The sequence below is a fragment of the Papaver somniferum genome, chromosome 6, assembly GCF_003573695.1.
Source record: "Papaver somniferum cultivar HN1 chromosome 6, ASM357369v1, whole genome shotgun sequence".
NCBI classification, from domain to species: domain Eukaryota; kingdom Viridiplantae; phylum Streptophyta; class Magnoliopsida; order Ranunculales; family Papaveraceae; genus Papaver; species Papaver somniferum.
The window spans coordinates 34,875,535-34,890,647 of NC_039363.1; the positions used below are offsets into that span (position 1 = coordinate 34,875,535).

Genomic DNA, 15,113 nt, shown 5'->3' on the forward strand with positions numbered 1-15,113 from the left:
TACTCACATTCTCCTTCATTGTCAAGTTGCTATAGCTTCATGGGACATCCTCCTAACTCGGCTATCTAATCAATCAAACTCTTCCCAAACTCTTCATAATATTCTGACCCCCCAGACAACAATCTCGTAACTTCTATAAATAAAACCATACTCCATTTTCAATATTGCTTTTTGTTTCCTTATTTGGCCCTTGTGGTCAGCCAGGAATGAAATTTTATATCGCCAAAAGCAACCAAATCCAGGAAGCATAAAACATATGGCTCTCAGTTTTCAACAAGAATTTTCTCGGGCACGTGGATAACCTTTCTTCATGTGCTACCCAGAATGCCATCTTTCACAAACCCTGCGAATAGAATAAGAATGTCTGCAACAACAATATTGGTGAGCTGGATTAAACCTAACTTAGACTGGATTAAGATCAATATAGATGGAGTAGCTCGAGGACATCCTAGAACTGCAGGGGCGGGTTTCATATGCAGAGATGGCAGCTCGAACATGGAATCACCACCTCACTGACAAAAAAAAAAACTAGGGCCATGCTCATAGCATCCAAAACGACATCATAATGGAGCCGGTCAAAAGTATAATTTGAAATTGATTCGGAAAACCTTACGCGACCGTGGTGCATAACGTGAATGATAACTGAACTCAAGCAAAGAACGAGCCAACTCCCTCAGCATTATCCAACATAGCTACATAGAAGGAAATCAAACAATGAACGGATTGACGAATCATGCTGCGGATACTAGCCTGTTGGGAAACTTCTACACAACGATCTGGGATCACACAATTATGTCACACATAAGTCAAATCAAATTATGACAGATGACTCTTTGAATGAATTATACTCTTGTGTAATTGCCTCTTAGTAGCTTAATAAATATCATGTTTCAGAAAAGTAAAAGAAAAAAGAATTCGAGAGAAACACAATATAATTTGAACAAGTAAAGATTTTTCAATACGTGAGACTATAACGGGTGAAAATGCAGTCAGCACGTGCGACAATATGTAAGTAAAGGAAGATACAATATTTTTTTAGGTTAGAAACCAATTATTCGATATGAAATTTATCTATAAATTAACAAAACTAGTCATAAAAAATCCAAGGTGACCAAACTCGTGGTACAAAAACTCCACTCAAATGTCGGAATTCATTAAAACTCCATCTTAAACTAAATTCATACAAAAACCCTGAATTTTAAAAAAATGATACAAAAACCCCAAATTTCAAAATTGGTTTCATCAAATTTTATGATGAAACTAAAAATTGGTTTCGTCAAATTCTATGAGGTTTCATCAAATTTTATGATAAAACCAAATTTTGGTTTCATCAAAATTTTGTTTTTGGAGTTTTGTGTTACTTTTGTTTTGGCGGGTTTTTTGTGGATGGATACTGACATATTTGGGGTTATAACTCGCGGACCGATAAATTAATAAAGTATTAAAAACGGGCATCTAGCTCAGCTGGTCATCACCGTTTCCCGAAAACGGGCGTTCCAGGAGGTCCCAGGTTCGAACTCCCAGTGACGTAATATTACAAGAATTAACATGGAAGGTAGAGTTAGCTTGCCTCCTTGTGACACAATCTCAGCCCCCATCCGCTTCGGCTCCTTTCGCTAGGTTACCATGAGGCTCGCTGGTAGGCTAACACAACAACCTGTTCAATTAATGTAGTAGTATGTTGTTGGAGCTTAGCTTGTTAGGCTTCCAACTAGTTAATGTAATACTCTTTATCCAAGTATTAATTAATATTTAAATTAATAATTATTAATTTATCTGTTAACTAATATCTCGCTTAGTTGATAAATTTTGATGGTCCCGACAACATTAATTTATAGAGTTTATAATGTAGATAAAATCTTGCAACAGTCAGCACGTGCAATGTGGTTGTGTGGAAACCAAGATGGCAATAAGTGGAAGATTGGATACTGGCGCGCTATCAGTCCACTCTTACAGGGTTTAGGGTTTTTACATTTTTCTCAGACAGAAACAAGAAGAAGATTAGAGAAGAAAACAGAGCGATAAACCTACAAGCATCTCTTTCCCACACCAAAAACTCAAAAAGCTTTAATGGAGTTTGAGTGAATGAAATCCCCACTCTCAAACTCCTCCCAATTCTCTACAAAGACAACAACAACCATGGCGTTCTCAACAGGATTTCGTTTTACAGCTTCTTCTATCATTCGCTACCGTTCTTCACTCCCTATCACTACTCTAAACACATTTAGGGTTTCTAAGTATCGTCCTGGTTTATCTAAGCTTCGTTTCCTGTCTACTGCTCCTCGCAGAACTATAAAACCTAGGGCTAAGAGAAGTGAAGAAACAGGAAGAGAAGACGAGGAAGGAGGAGGAGAAAGTGGAAATGGGAGTTTGGCCGTCAAGGAGAGACCTGAGGGAAAGATTGATCCGGTGGAGCTTCATAAAGAGGCACATGACTCGTATATGGCTTATGCTATGTCTGTATTGCTTGGTAGAGCATTACCAGATGTTCGTGATGGATTAAAGCCAGTTCATCGAAGAATTCTGTAAGTAATTGCTGATTTTAGTATGTTTTCCAAATGATAAGAGGATGTACTTGTGGATAGAATAAACAATTGTTTTTTTTTTTTTTTGTGTGTGTGTGCTATAAATCTCATTTTCGTAGACAAATTTCATATTACCTATATGGCTTTTGTCATGGCCACACTTGAAACATATTGTAACATGGAAATTGTAGCTTTAGTACAGAAATTCAAGCGAAATGAAATTCAGAATTTATTAATTAGTTTTAAATGCTAAGTACTGGAGTGCTGTATATGTGAGTGTGGTGCTGTTGCTGCTTTCCTTATTTTGCTTCATCGATGGTTCCAGAATTTTCATGACATAGTTGATGAGTCAAGGTGGGAATCTGAAAGTGTCTGATAATGTCAGATGAAGTATAGAGTGGAAATGCAAAAGTTGGATTCCCTATAGTTTAATAGCTACAAACACAGTATTTTTTCCTTTGTCTCTCACTGATGAGTAGTTAGTAAGGGTCAAACCAGCTGATACCCGATAGTTGCCCTGGGATGCCTTTTTCAGTTTCGGTTGGTTAGACGTTGTACATTAAGAAGAATAAGGGCAGATTTCACTAAAACAGATTAGGATTTTAGAGACTGCAAACAACATAAATAAACTTACAGTGAAGGAAACAGCAAATGGGTGAGGGATGCCAAATAAATAAGAAAGGAAAGCCTGCACTAGGTGACCACTGTTCTAGATTTTCTAACATAAAGTTTTGCAACCAGATTTTTGTTACCTGTGATTAGTTAGATTGCAGTTGTACCTAAACACTAGTATAACCATCTGTAAATCTATGATGCGGCACCCATTTAAGCCAGCCGATTGTTATGATTGTTCGTTCTACCCTTTCTGTTTTGAAATGATTTGGCTTTCAGCAAGTTGGGAATAGGTGTACACAGTATGTTTATTGGTTTTGCTACTACTATATATATGTGTGTTTTCATGTATTTTTGTTGGTCATGAGATACTTCAATTGGAGCATGTGCCTTTTAGATTGTGTAATAACATGTTGATAATCAATCTTCAAAATCCGCTTCAGATTTGCTATGCATGAACTGGGTCTTTCATCACGAAAGCCACATAGGAAGTGTGCCAGAGTTGTTGGAGAGGTAAAGACTCAAACTGTATAAATATTTTTGAACGTTTACATGTGATGTGTTCTGTATCATAGTTTGCAGTGTAGGTGGCCTGTCCTTATCCTGTGTTTATTTTTCTTTACCTTAAGTTCTCGTATTACTTTGCAGTAGTATATTGAAGTTATCTGCTTAACAGCTAGCTGTCAATGCCTTGCTGCAGGTTCTAGGTAAATTTCACCCACATGGAGACACTGCTGTTTATGATGCTTTGGTGCGGATGGCCCAGGTAAAAGATCAACTGTGTTGACTTAATCATTTGTCCTTTATATGAGCTGATTATTGTACCCATATGTCTTCATATCTGTGGTATTATTTGCCAATTTGTGAAGTTGTCAGTTCTAATTTTCCAGAAAATCGTCTTACGTTAGCTACTGAATTTTCAGGATTTTTCTATGCGATGTCCTCTCATTCGAGGGCATGGTAATTTTGGCTCAATTGATGCAGATCCTCCTGCTGCAATGCGTTACACCGAGTGCAGACTGGAAGTTAGCTCAAATACACTCTTCTACATGTTTTTGATTTGTCGTTTAGATGAAAATTAGTCGGAATTTTCGTAGTTCACTTTTGAAAACTATAGAAAGGTAAGAACTGAGGTTCAAGGGCTTACAGAAGAGCAGAAAGTAGGAACTTGATTGAAAGATAATCCAGGAAATAGGGTTTCAATTTTCAAGTAAACATTTAGGGAAGAATTTTTTTTTAAAGACATTTACATGTTTCTTTTGATACTTGCAGGCACTTACAGAAGCAATGCTCTTGTCTGATCTTGAACAGAATACGGTGAGACACTGTTTTTGTTTGCTTGTGATGCAGTTCCTTTGGATTAAATGCTCACGCTCATGCACTGGTTGGTGTTTTTCAATATTCTGTTTCAGGTTGATTTTGAGCCAAATTTTGATAATTCACAAAAAGAACCATCAGTTTTACCAGCAAGGCTCCCAACTCTTCTATTGAATGGTTCTTCTGGAATTGCAGTAAGTGCAAACATGCTACTTTTTTTCATGGTTTTATTGGTTTGAATTTCTACAATTTCTAGTAATGATCTATTTAGTCAGCATTTTGTCTTCTATTCTGAGGGACTGGCTTTCATATTCCATTTTTACACTTTCTTTAGGTTGGAATGGCAACCAACATTCCTCCGCATAATCTTGGAGAGTTGGTAGATGCACTTTCTGTTCTGATTCACAATCCAGAAGCTACGGTACCAAAGTTTCATCTTGTCTTCTTCTTCGTAAACATTATAAAATGGGCTTACTGTATTCATCACCACATTTTAGACCGTCTCCTTTAAATGATCACATAGGGCTTGCACCAACATGTGCCCCTGTAAATAGCTGATAAAGTAGTGCAAAGACTCTTTCTGAAATACTTTTCTAATAAAGTTTAGAATTCTGAATCTATCTTTTTGGAATTATAAAAGCTCCAAGAATTGTTGGAATACATGCCAGGGCCTGACTTTCCAACTGGAGGTATAATCATGGGTACAACTGGGTATGCTCTGTCTCCCCCCACCCCTCCTCCTTCTGTACTGTTTACGCACATGTTAATTCTTGCAACTGGCTGATATAAAGTTTTACATATTCACATGTTAAAGTATACTAGAAGCATACCGAACTGGACGTGGACGTGTGACAGTTAGAGGAAAGACTGACATTGAAGTAGTTGATTCCAAAACAAAGCGCTCTGCAATTATTATCAAGGAGGTCATTATTTTCTTTGTTGAGATTATTTTTCCTTTTTCTTTTTTTCTCCTTTTCCTAGTTCTCTTTTACTTCTACATTTGTTAAAAAATATTTATGTAGAGAAGATTTCCTATTCTAATGGTTTAAACTGTAACAGATCCCTTATCAGACCAACAAATCTACTCTAGTGGAGAAAATTGCTGAACTTGTGGAAACTAAGGTATTGTTACAGAATGTATGCTGCATTTGGAGGTTATTATGTTTTATCATTGTGTTGTACCCACTAACCCATAATGTGATGCTTAGAGAGAAATTTATAGACTATGATCTGTTTTTTCCATCGAGTGTAGTCTTGATAATTAGAAGAACAAAAATAAAAACAAAAGTTGGATAACTCAACCACAAGCAGGTTTGATGCTTTAACTAATTATACATGTGATCCTATGCTTGACCATCACTTTCGAACTTGTTTTAATTCGTGGTTAACATTAGTAACTCAAGGATCCAAATGATCCGATAATATTGAGGATGATCAAGTTAGAAAACATAAATGTTTATGAAACTAAATAGCAGCACAAGAGTAAATGGGTAAAACCACCTAGGCTGGCAAACAAAACACAGGATTTGAGAAAAAAATCACTAAATTGGAGCGATATGAAGGCTTTTATGGAGCTGCATAGCTTAAGTAGATTAATCTACTTTAACTAGCCGCACTTTGGATGGGAGTTAAGTAACTTAACAAGTTGGAAGCCATCTGAAAACACAGGATTTCTAGCCCATCTCCTATTTTTCATCTTTTAATGTTTTGGCTTAAGTAGAAGATCCTACTTAAACTAGCCTTACCCTATAGGAAGCTGAGCAAATTAACAAAATGAAGGCCACCTTGCAACACAAGACTACTAGCCGTCCCCTTATGTTCCATGTTTTTTATGTTGATGCATTGTAGATTAATGCTATATTTGTCAAAAGTTTCATTGACGTCCTTTTTTATGAATTCTGTTCAGAAGTCCAAATATATCCCAAATGTGATTTTGGGAGGAGTCTTAGTGTAAGTTTTTTGGGGACTTCTCTATACTTTTCAAATTGGTGTTTGTAATGATGAAATAGAAATGAGTTGCTCTTCTTCTATTCCCACTGTATTCTTTAGCTAAATTAGTTTGCCCAGTCCTAAAGATTTATTAGATGCCTCTTATAAGTTTGGAGTCTCCAATTAGCTGGGTTGAGATTCAAGCCTTTTAGATAAGTATTTCAGTACACATTGGTTCACCAAGATACTTCAATGGTATCCCTTTTCCTTTTGTTTGTGGCCTTGTTAAGTTCTCCGATGACAATATTTCTCATATTTTGATAATTTTGATAAGACTGTATCGAGGTTATCTATTAATGACAGCATGTGTTCACATGTCTTATAAAGTACTTCAAGTATTAGAATTCTCAGGCCACAACATCTATTTATTTCTAGTTGTTTGGGCCGCATTTCGTTTCTCTTTTTTACACACGTACTAAATTTATTGGTCTTGAGTGTCCATGTCGCCAATAGGTTGCTAGCTTGGGACAGTTGATTATTAAGTTGGGTGGCCTTAACATTTACCTTAAATTAATTAGAACGGTAGCCACATCATTAGTAGAGCTTCTAATACAATAAATATCTTTGATTTGTTAGTGGTGGGGTTCCTTTATCTTATTGATTTTCACTTGATCTACAATTCCTAAACACATGTTCTTGATTATATTTATGTATATTGTTTAAATTTGACTTTCCTACATAAAATGTATCTTTCTGTTACTGGTGCAGATTCTTGAAGGCATAAGTGATATTCGTGATGAAAGTGATCGTACTGGAATGCGTATAGTCATAGAGGTCTGTAGACACATGCTTTGTATCCTACTACAGATCTCGATGCTGTTAGTATTTTACTCATAAAAGTATACTGATTTCAACAATGTAAATGCTTTATCAGCTTAAAAGAGGATCAGATCCAGCTCTCGTTCTCAATAATCTGTATCGCTTTACTGCTCTTCAGTCTAGCTTTAGTTGTAACATGGTTGGGTAAGTCGTATCGGGCGAATTCCATCTCGTTAGGTTTGGAATAACATGTGCTTCCATTATTGGGTCATCTTTTTTTGTCCAACTGTGCACTTCAGTTAACACTTCTATTTTTCCCCTTCTATATTTAGGTTTAAATGTACTAACTTTCTTTGACGTTTTAATTTGTTGGACTCTTCCACAGCATCCTGGACGAACAACCAAAACTAATGGGGTTAAAAGAATTGCTTCAGGTATGTGATTGTCGCCTCGTGTTCTGGTTTTATTGTTATCTTCTGTGTTCTGAATATTCAATTGTAAAAGTTAGACCGAAGTATCAAAAACTGAATATATTTTAAAACTTCATATTAAAATCAAACGGTCTCATTCTGAATATTATTTACTATTTTTCCTTGATTAATAATAATGTTTTTTTATTATATTTTTGCAAAGGTTGACCAAGAGAATTGCTAATTTTATCGCAGCTTTGTATGCCACTCATCTCTCATTGTGCTCGTACACATTTTAGGCTCATCATATAATTTTTTTAATTTGGGTATATGCCTGTTTTGTATTTCAAGACATTGCTTTCTGTCGATGACCCTAAGAAATGGTTTTATTGAACTTTCACTGGTTACCAGTTACCACTGTGTTTGTAGTTTTTGTAACACTTACCCGCACCCGGTTTCATAAGTGCCTTCGTTTGGACTTTACTTACGCTTGGTCTCCTTCCTGTTCTTCTTTTTTTCCGTACTTAGGAAATAAGAGCCTGCTATACATCATCCTTTTGGCGTTCCTTTCGTCAGATATATATTGGTATGAGGGAACACGTTGTGCAGTTATATATGTCCATCTTTTATCCATGATTTTCTGTGCTGAATAAACTTTTTAGGGCTGTCAAGTATAGTGAGCCTTCAGAGTGACTGATTTGGAGTAACACACATTTTTGCATGTTTTTGAATATACCAAAGAAACTACTGTAATTACTTTTAACATCATAACAGTAACCCAACAACTCTTAAAGTCCTGCACTCGTTTCCTTAGATTCCATCCAACGAGATTCTCTATAGAGCACATGCACACAGTTAGTGACGAATAATGATCATTCAAATAATCAAGGCTCTGGTAAGTTGCTTAAGTGATCATTCGAAGTGATACACAGTTATGTATCACTTCTCTAGTAAGTTGCTTCACTGGTGCAGTGACATGTGCTAACATGTCAAACATATAGCAATTGTATGATCCTGTTTGATACATTGTTTAAATGTTGTTGTTCTGTATGTATTCTACATCTGTAGTGTAAGCATTTTCCATTAGATAGCTGTTGCTTCTCAAGTTTTTTAAGAATGTCATTGATGGTATTTAAACCCTAAAACATGTCGTCTTTGTCACTTCCTTTCCCAGGCATTTCTGGATTTCAGATGCTCAGTTATTGAAAGACGTGCAAAGTTTAAGCTTTCTCAAGCCCAAGATAGGAAACATATTGTAGAGGTATGGCAAGTACTTATGGAAAATGTTGATGCTTTCTTACCCATGATTTTCTAACACCATCAAATTCCCAGGGCATCATTGTTGGGCTTGAAAATGTTGGCGCAGTTATTCGTGTAATTAGGGAAAGTCCAAGTAATGCAATGGCTTCAGCTGCTTTGAGGAAAGGTGAGTACTCTTATCCTTCTTTCTTCTCTTTAAGTTTTACTTCTGCTCTATAACTTCTGAAGAGTTATTAAGTTTTACTTCTGAAGAGTTATGATTGTTCACTTGGAGTAATTGAATTTTCCAGTAAAGAAATATTCTATATATAAGACTTCGTGTCATCTCCTTTGATGCTTTCATGCTTTTTCCAAACTATGATTGTTGTCTTTTTCATTTTTAATGTTCATTCCTTTTGTGCTGTTATGAGGCTTCTATTAGTTCTAAACTTCTAGTTGTTTTTTTTCCCCTGGCACTCCGCATTGTGTCAACTTTGACACCGAGCAATTGCATTTTGCATTATTGGTTGTAATCCGATTACCTGATTCTGATGATGTCTCAGCGTTTTAGTCACACATTTTTGCCTTGAAGAACACACTATTAGTTTGCTTCAAAATGGTACGAAAGACACCGGAACCTGAACCTAATAGGTTAGTGTGGTATTTTGGATGTCGAAGTTACTCAAAGTTCAATCCAACAAAGTTTTCTGGACCTCAAACTGGAAACCCAACTACTTGATTGACTACTTCTTTTTTGTCATATTTCATCTATTTTCTACTTCGTTTTTAAACTTGGCCAGAGAAAATAATGGTTAATTAAATTTTTGTTCAAAATTGGAAGGTGACTTCTTCATATCTACATCTCCTCGACCACAAATCATACTTGATTTGATTGTTTATTTTAGTAAAACTAATTCTAATGGTTTAGAGCAGCAATAATAAATTTTCAAATTGATTACTAGTCCATCTCATTCTGAGTTATTCCACAAAAATGGGCATTATTTTTGGAAACCTACTCACAACGGTTCCAATTTTTTTTTTTTATGTATATATTAAAAAAGGTAAACTAGAAAGTGTAATATTATCTAGCAATCGACATGTTTTTCGATATGCAATCGTTGCAAATGTACTATCTCAGAGACCCCTTCTCAAGTTCTTCTGCATGAATACACGAGCTTTTTTTAGGGAGGTTCCTTAGTTCTTGTCAGGTTTTGGATTTCCTAACAAACCTTTCAGCTCCTTGAATTCAGGTCAAACTAGAATTCGGAACATCATTCAAATTCTTGAGGTAGTTGTGACCTAATTGTAGCTGTTCTTTGCTGGTGCAGCATATAACTTATCTGAAAAACAAGCGGATGCTTTATTGGACATGACCCTGAGAAGGCTCACTTTAAATGAGGTGCAATACAATTTATCTATTATGGTTCAATTAACTGATAAAGTATGTGTGGTCTTACTAATTCCGCATGCTTTCTTCCCTTATATTGCAGTCAAAGAAGTACATTGATGAAGCTAAGCATTTAACAGAAGAAATTTCTAAGTTACGTGAACTCTTATCAAGCAAAAAACAAATATTTCAGGTAAATATTCCATGAAAACTTCTATATCCTATATTTGTAGTTTTCAGTATGTTCTTCTACTGATAAGATATTCAAAATGCTTGGTTTTAACGTATCAAGTTGCAGTGATGATAACAGTACTGGAATCAAATTACTGCTTCGTTATTTTAACTATCACATTGGCTTTATACTTTTTTGGCATCTTGGTTTGCTGTTTGCTAGTTGATAGAGCAAGAAGCAAATGAAATCAAGAACAGATTTGCAACTCCAAGGCGTTCAACGTTGGAAGATGCAGACAGTACACTTGATGAAATGGATATAATCCCAAACGAAGAAATGCTTCTGGTACAACCATAAATTCCTTATTTCATTTTGTGTGGTTGCTTGCTTGCTGTCTCAGTTGCTCTTTATGCTAATGCGTTTATGTGTTTTTGGCTTCGATATTCAGTCTCTCAGTGAGAAAGGTTACCTTAAGAGGATGAAACCCGACACCTTTAATCTTCAAAAGCGTGGTACCATTGGAAAGTCTGTTGGAAAGATGAGAGTAAATGATTCTATGTCTGACTTCCTTGTTTGTCATACACATGATCATGTGCTCTACTTCAGGTTTTTACTTCTACTATAACAGAATACATCTATATTCATATTCTTGAATCTCATGTATTTTATGTTGGTTGCTGAAGCATCAGTTGCATGGATGTGGGCTTCTGGTGTTAATATGCTGTTACCTTAGTTTTCATTGTCAGAACTAAAAGTTAACCCTTGACGGTATAGCATAAATCATGCATTATCTCCAATAGGAATCTGAAGTAGTGACCCGACAATGATTCTTTCGTGGATAACCATCCATTTATTTCTCCCCTCATCTGTTTATTCTATCACCTGCCTACACTTCTGATTGGTCAAATGCTATGCATATTGTGTTTTTTACTCTGTGAGAGTTTGGGTCTAAGAACACCCTCTCTTAGCAAATGATTATAATAATACTGTGAGTGTTTCTCGGATAGATTTGTCAATGGTAGCTGCACTGTGGATGATCAAGAGTATTCTTTCGTGTCTAGTGGTCCCTGGAGTCATGGGATTTAACAGGCCTATATTTTCTTTATGAGTCAAAAGAATAGTTTCCCAGCAGGAACACTAGTTGATTTTCCAATTCTTACGTCATGCTTCTTATAATCTTCGAACTAAGCCTAACTTTTTCTCTTCACAGTAGTAAGCAGATTTCAAACCTTTGATCTTAAAGCTTTATTCTCCGTGTTTCTCTTTTCCATTTGTCTGTTTAATCAATTTTATGTGTCTTCTTAGATGCGGAGATCATCATAGGATGGTAATGATATTTCAATAAAAGTTGCCACAAACGATATACATTCTGTTTACAGGCTTAAGTCAAAGAAAGCCTGTGCCATAAATCACGTAGTCACACTTGGACTTGTCAAATATGGCTTGTTGCATTCTATTGAAGCTCTATGTATATTTAAATCTTAATGGCGCTTAGTCCACCATTCATCATTATGTTTTTCTTGTAAATAAACATTTCTCTTGACATCAGGTTTGATTTACCACCTCAAGAAATTCAGTTAATTTACACATTATCATACAACCAAATTTCCCATTTCAGTGACAAGGGAATCGTATATTCTGCCCGCGCATATAAAGTTCCTGAATGTACCAGAACTGCAGCTGGCACTCCTTTAATCCAGGTAGTCATTGTTTGTTTTTATTTTTGAATGAATCATACTTTTGTAGTATTTTTTTGTTTAATTTTTCTATTTGCTTCCTTGTGTTACTTGCTTGTGTACCAGATCTTGTCCTTATCTGATGGTGAGAGGATAACATCCATAATTCCTGTCAGTGAGTTTGCTGAAGATCAGTATTTAGTAATGCTCACGGCAAATGGGTACATTAAGAAAGTTTCGTTGAACCTCTTCTCTTCAATCAGATCAACAGGAATCATAGCAATTCAACTGGTCTGGTCACTTCTCCCTGCCTTTTCTTTTGTAAGTTTTGATCAATTAATAGTCACTCTACCACAGTTCTTTGGGACTCATCAATTCGGATTGACAGGTTCCTGGTGATGAACTAAAATGGGTCAAACTCTGCACAGATGAAGACCTTGTCGCAGTTGCCTCTTTAAATGGGATGGTTATTCTGAGTCCCTGCGATACCGTAAGTTTATATAGTTACTTTACAATTTTAGAGCTGTACTGATGCTTCAGTTCAGTTCCTTTACGGGGTGATGTTATCTTAGTTACTGTGCTTTCTTTGTTTTTCATCATTCATAATGTGACCAATCAATATCTTTGATTTTAACAACAGCTTCGAACACTTGGAAGAAGCACCAGGGGTTCAGTTGCCATGAGACTAAAGAGTGGGGACAAGATGGCATGCATGGACATAATACCAGCAGCCATAAGGAAAGAATTGGACAACCAAACTCGGTACTTTCTACTCCATTCTTTCGTAACTTTTCTGTGTGTTTTATTTTTATATTTGTATTTCTATTTTACATTTCCTCAAGCTCCCTTTCTTTTTAAAAGTTTTCGATCGCGTGTTTACTTTCTATAGTGCTCTAATTCTTAATGGATATGACCTTAATGCTCCAATTTCATGCATCAGTCCAAACTTCATTTCTTTTGGTTAGCCTATTACGAAACAGAAGCAACATTTCTAATTTTCAATGTCCCAATTCCCCCCACCCCCTTCTCTCCTTCAAACTTTTAAAAAGTGGGTGTGTCAATTAAAAAGCCATTTTCTCTATTCACCTTAAATCCCAACAAGCGTAGTATGTAATCAGTGACCTGACTTGTCTTCTAATGAAGTGCTGTATAATGCTAGTATTTGCTGGAGATGTAGTAAATTATGTGAGCCATGAACAAGAATGCTGTGTGTTTGTCAGTCACACATGTCTGACTAATACAGAGAAAAGGTCGCTTCAAAATTTTGGCACGGGATGGTAAATGTTACCAAGCTGCCTCCGATCATCACCAGCCATTCATGATAAATTAGGAAAATTACAAGGGTATATTAGATATTTTAATGCGAATTAAAAGTCTTAACATCAAAGACTTCGGTGTAATTATCAGTATTAATAGGGACCTTTAATAAGAATACAAACTTCCTACGTTGAATTTATAAAACTACCATTCTTATAAAAAATCAATTAAAAAAAATAAAATCTTCATAACTCTTTAAAGTATGTCCACGGAGTATGAATAAAGATATCAAAACCTTATATTGGTAACAACAGAACAAGTATGAATAAAGATATCAAAACCTTATATGTTAACAATTTGTTATCTTCCCAAATCACAACACACGTGCATTCTGCTTCTTACTTAATGAAGGGAAACACAACGTTGCAAAAGCGTAGCACACGTGCATTGTACTAGTATATATAATAAAGGAAGTAAAGCTACCTATAAATTAAGATGTGATACTTGTTGCAGAATCTAGTTCATGCCATGACCATGTTGATGAGACTTAGAAGTAGAGTGGAAACCATGAATATTAGAACTATGTGTATTTGCTCATGAATTTAAGTACTGCTTTCTACACGTTGCCTTTTATCTGTTTTAGGTAATCAGGTAACTGCATATAATTGTTTGTGGAGTGAATACTTTTCAGCTAATGTATTATTATTTGGTACTAATGTATCTTCTGATTAACTGAAGTTCTCTACATAGTAGATATTGCAATTAAATCATATCTGTTTTGAGCGTTGTTCTTAAAGCGGCCTTTACTTTTAGGTCAATTTCTTGGCCACAGTTAACTGTCCTGTCTATTTACATATGTTTATCTATTTGTTCGTGGGTTCAGGGTTAAGGATCTTAGTCCCCCATGGTTGCTATTTATATCTGAATGTGGTATGGGAAAGCGGGTCTCTGTGAACAGCTTCCGCCTATCACCTCTAAATAGAGTTGGTCTGAAAGGTTACAAGGTATTTAGCTTTTGATTGCCCTGAACTTTTATAAGCTGAACAAGAATTCTGTTTTTCTTTCCAATCACTTTATACAGACTAAGTAATAATCGTCTATCCAATCACTTTTAGCTTCAAGAGCAGGATCGCCTTGTATCTGTATACGTGGTTGGTTTGTCTCTAGCAGGTACCCCTTTGTTGTGACTGACATTTTAATGCCAAATTCTCCAAAAAATTTCCATGCTAGTGTAAATTATTTCCTTGTAATCTTAATGATAGGGTATTTTGGTTTTGTTCGACAGAGGACGGAAGGACCGATGAACAAGTAGTGCTAGTCAGTCAAAGTGGAACAATTAACAGATTCAAGGTTCAGGATATATCAATACAGTCCAGATATGCAAGGTAACTATAGAATCATGTTTTTTATTAATTTATTTTGTGGCCTTAATATTTTATATTCATCTAGTGGTTGATGATATCTGTTCTGCTTTCTAGAGGTGTTATTCTGATGAGACTTGAGCATGCTGGAAAGATCCAGTCAGCTTCTTTGATATCGGCAGTAGAAAAGGAAGTGGACGCCGAGCCAGCAATCTGATTATAAGTCTGTAGAGAACAAAACACATCAAATTTTGAAAATATCATTTGTCCACAAATGATTTGTAAGAGCTCAAAAAAGAAAAAGAAAAAAAGAGAGTTCTGGTCTGTAAATTGTCCGTCAGTTATCAATCTGTGATCCACCTGTTCTATCAATCTTCCTTTACCATATTCTAAAAATATCCTTTATTTT

General features: G+C 35.7%; 1 protein-coding gene across 1 annotated transcript; it reads left to right on the forward strand.

Annotated features, from left to right (window-relative positions):
* Nucleotides 1–1,952: 1,952 nt before the first annotated feature.
* Nucleotides 1,953–15,113, forward strand: LOC113287284 (DNA gyrase subunit A, chloroplastic/mitochondrial-like). The gene is made up of 27 exons (XM_026535990.1): nt 1,953–2,525; nt 3,581–3,650; nt 3,838–3,903; nt 4,061–4,162; nt 4,410–4,454; nt 4,550–4,648; nt 4,789–4,875; nt 5,095–5,165; nt 5,269–5,377; nt 5,514–5,576; nt 7,152–7,217; nt 7,318–7,406; nt 7,588–7,636; nt 8,787–8,873; nt 8,945–9,038; nt 10,180–10,250; nt 10,342–10,431; nt 10,633–10,755; nt 10,859–11,016; nt 12,029–12,110; nt 12,213–12,377; nt 12,475–12,576; nt 12,727–12,848; nt 14,227–14,347; nt 14,459–14,513; nt 14,629–14,728; nt 14,822–15,113. The coding sequence occupies exons 1-27, from the start codon at nt 2,086–2,088 to the stop codon at nt 14,919–14,921; spliced, it is 2,826 nt and encodes a 941-aa protein (XP_026391775.1). The 5' UTR covers nt 1,953–2,085; the 3' UTR covers nt 14,922–15,113.

What these genes read in the sequence shown, in the direction of transcription:
- LOC113287284 (XM_026535990.1), top strand. Translation starts at nt 2,086, where the DNA reads ATGAAATCCCCACTCTCAAACTCCTCCCAATTCTCTACAAAGACAACA. An exon ending in CTTTGGTGCGGATGGCCCAG is followed by an intron (nt 3,904 to 4,060) that starts GTAAAAGATCAA and finishes CTGAATTTTCAG; the next exon opens with GATTTTTCTATGCGATGTCC. An exon ending in ATGGTTCTTCTGGAATTGCA is followed by an intron (nt 4,649 to 4,788) that starts GTAAGTGCAAAC and finishes CACTTTCTTTAG; the next exon opens with GTTGGAATGGCAACCAACAT.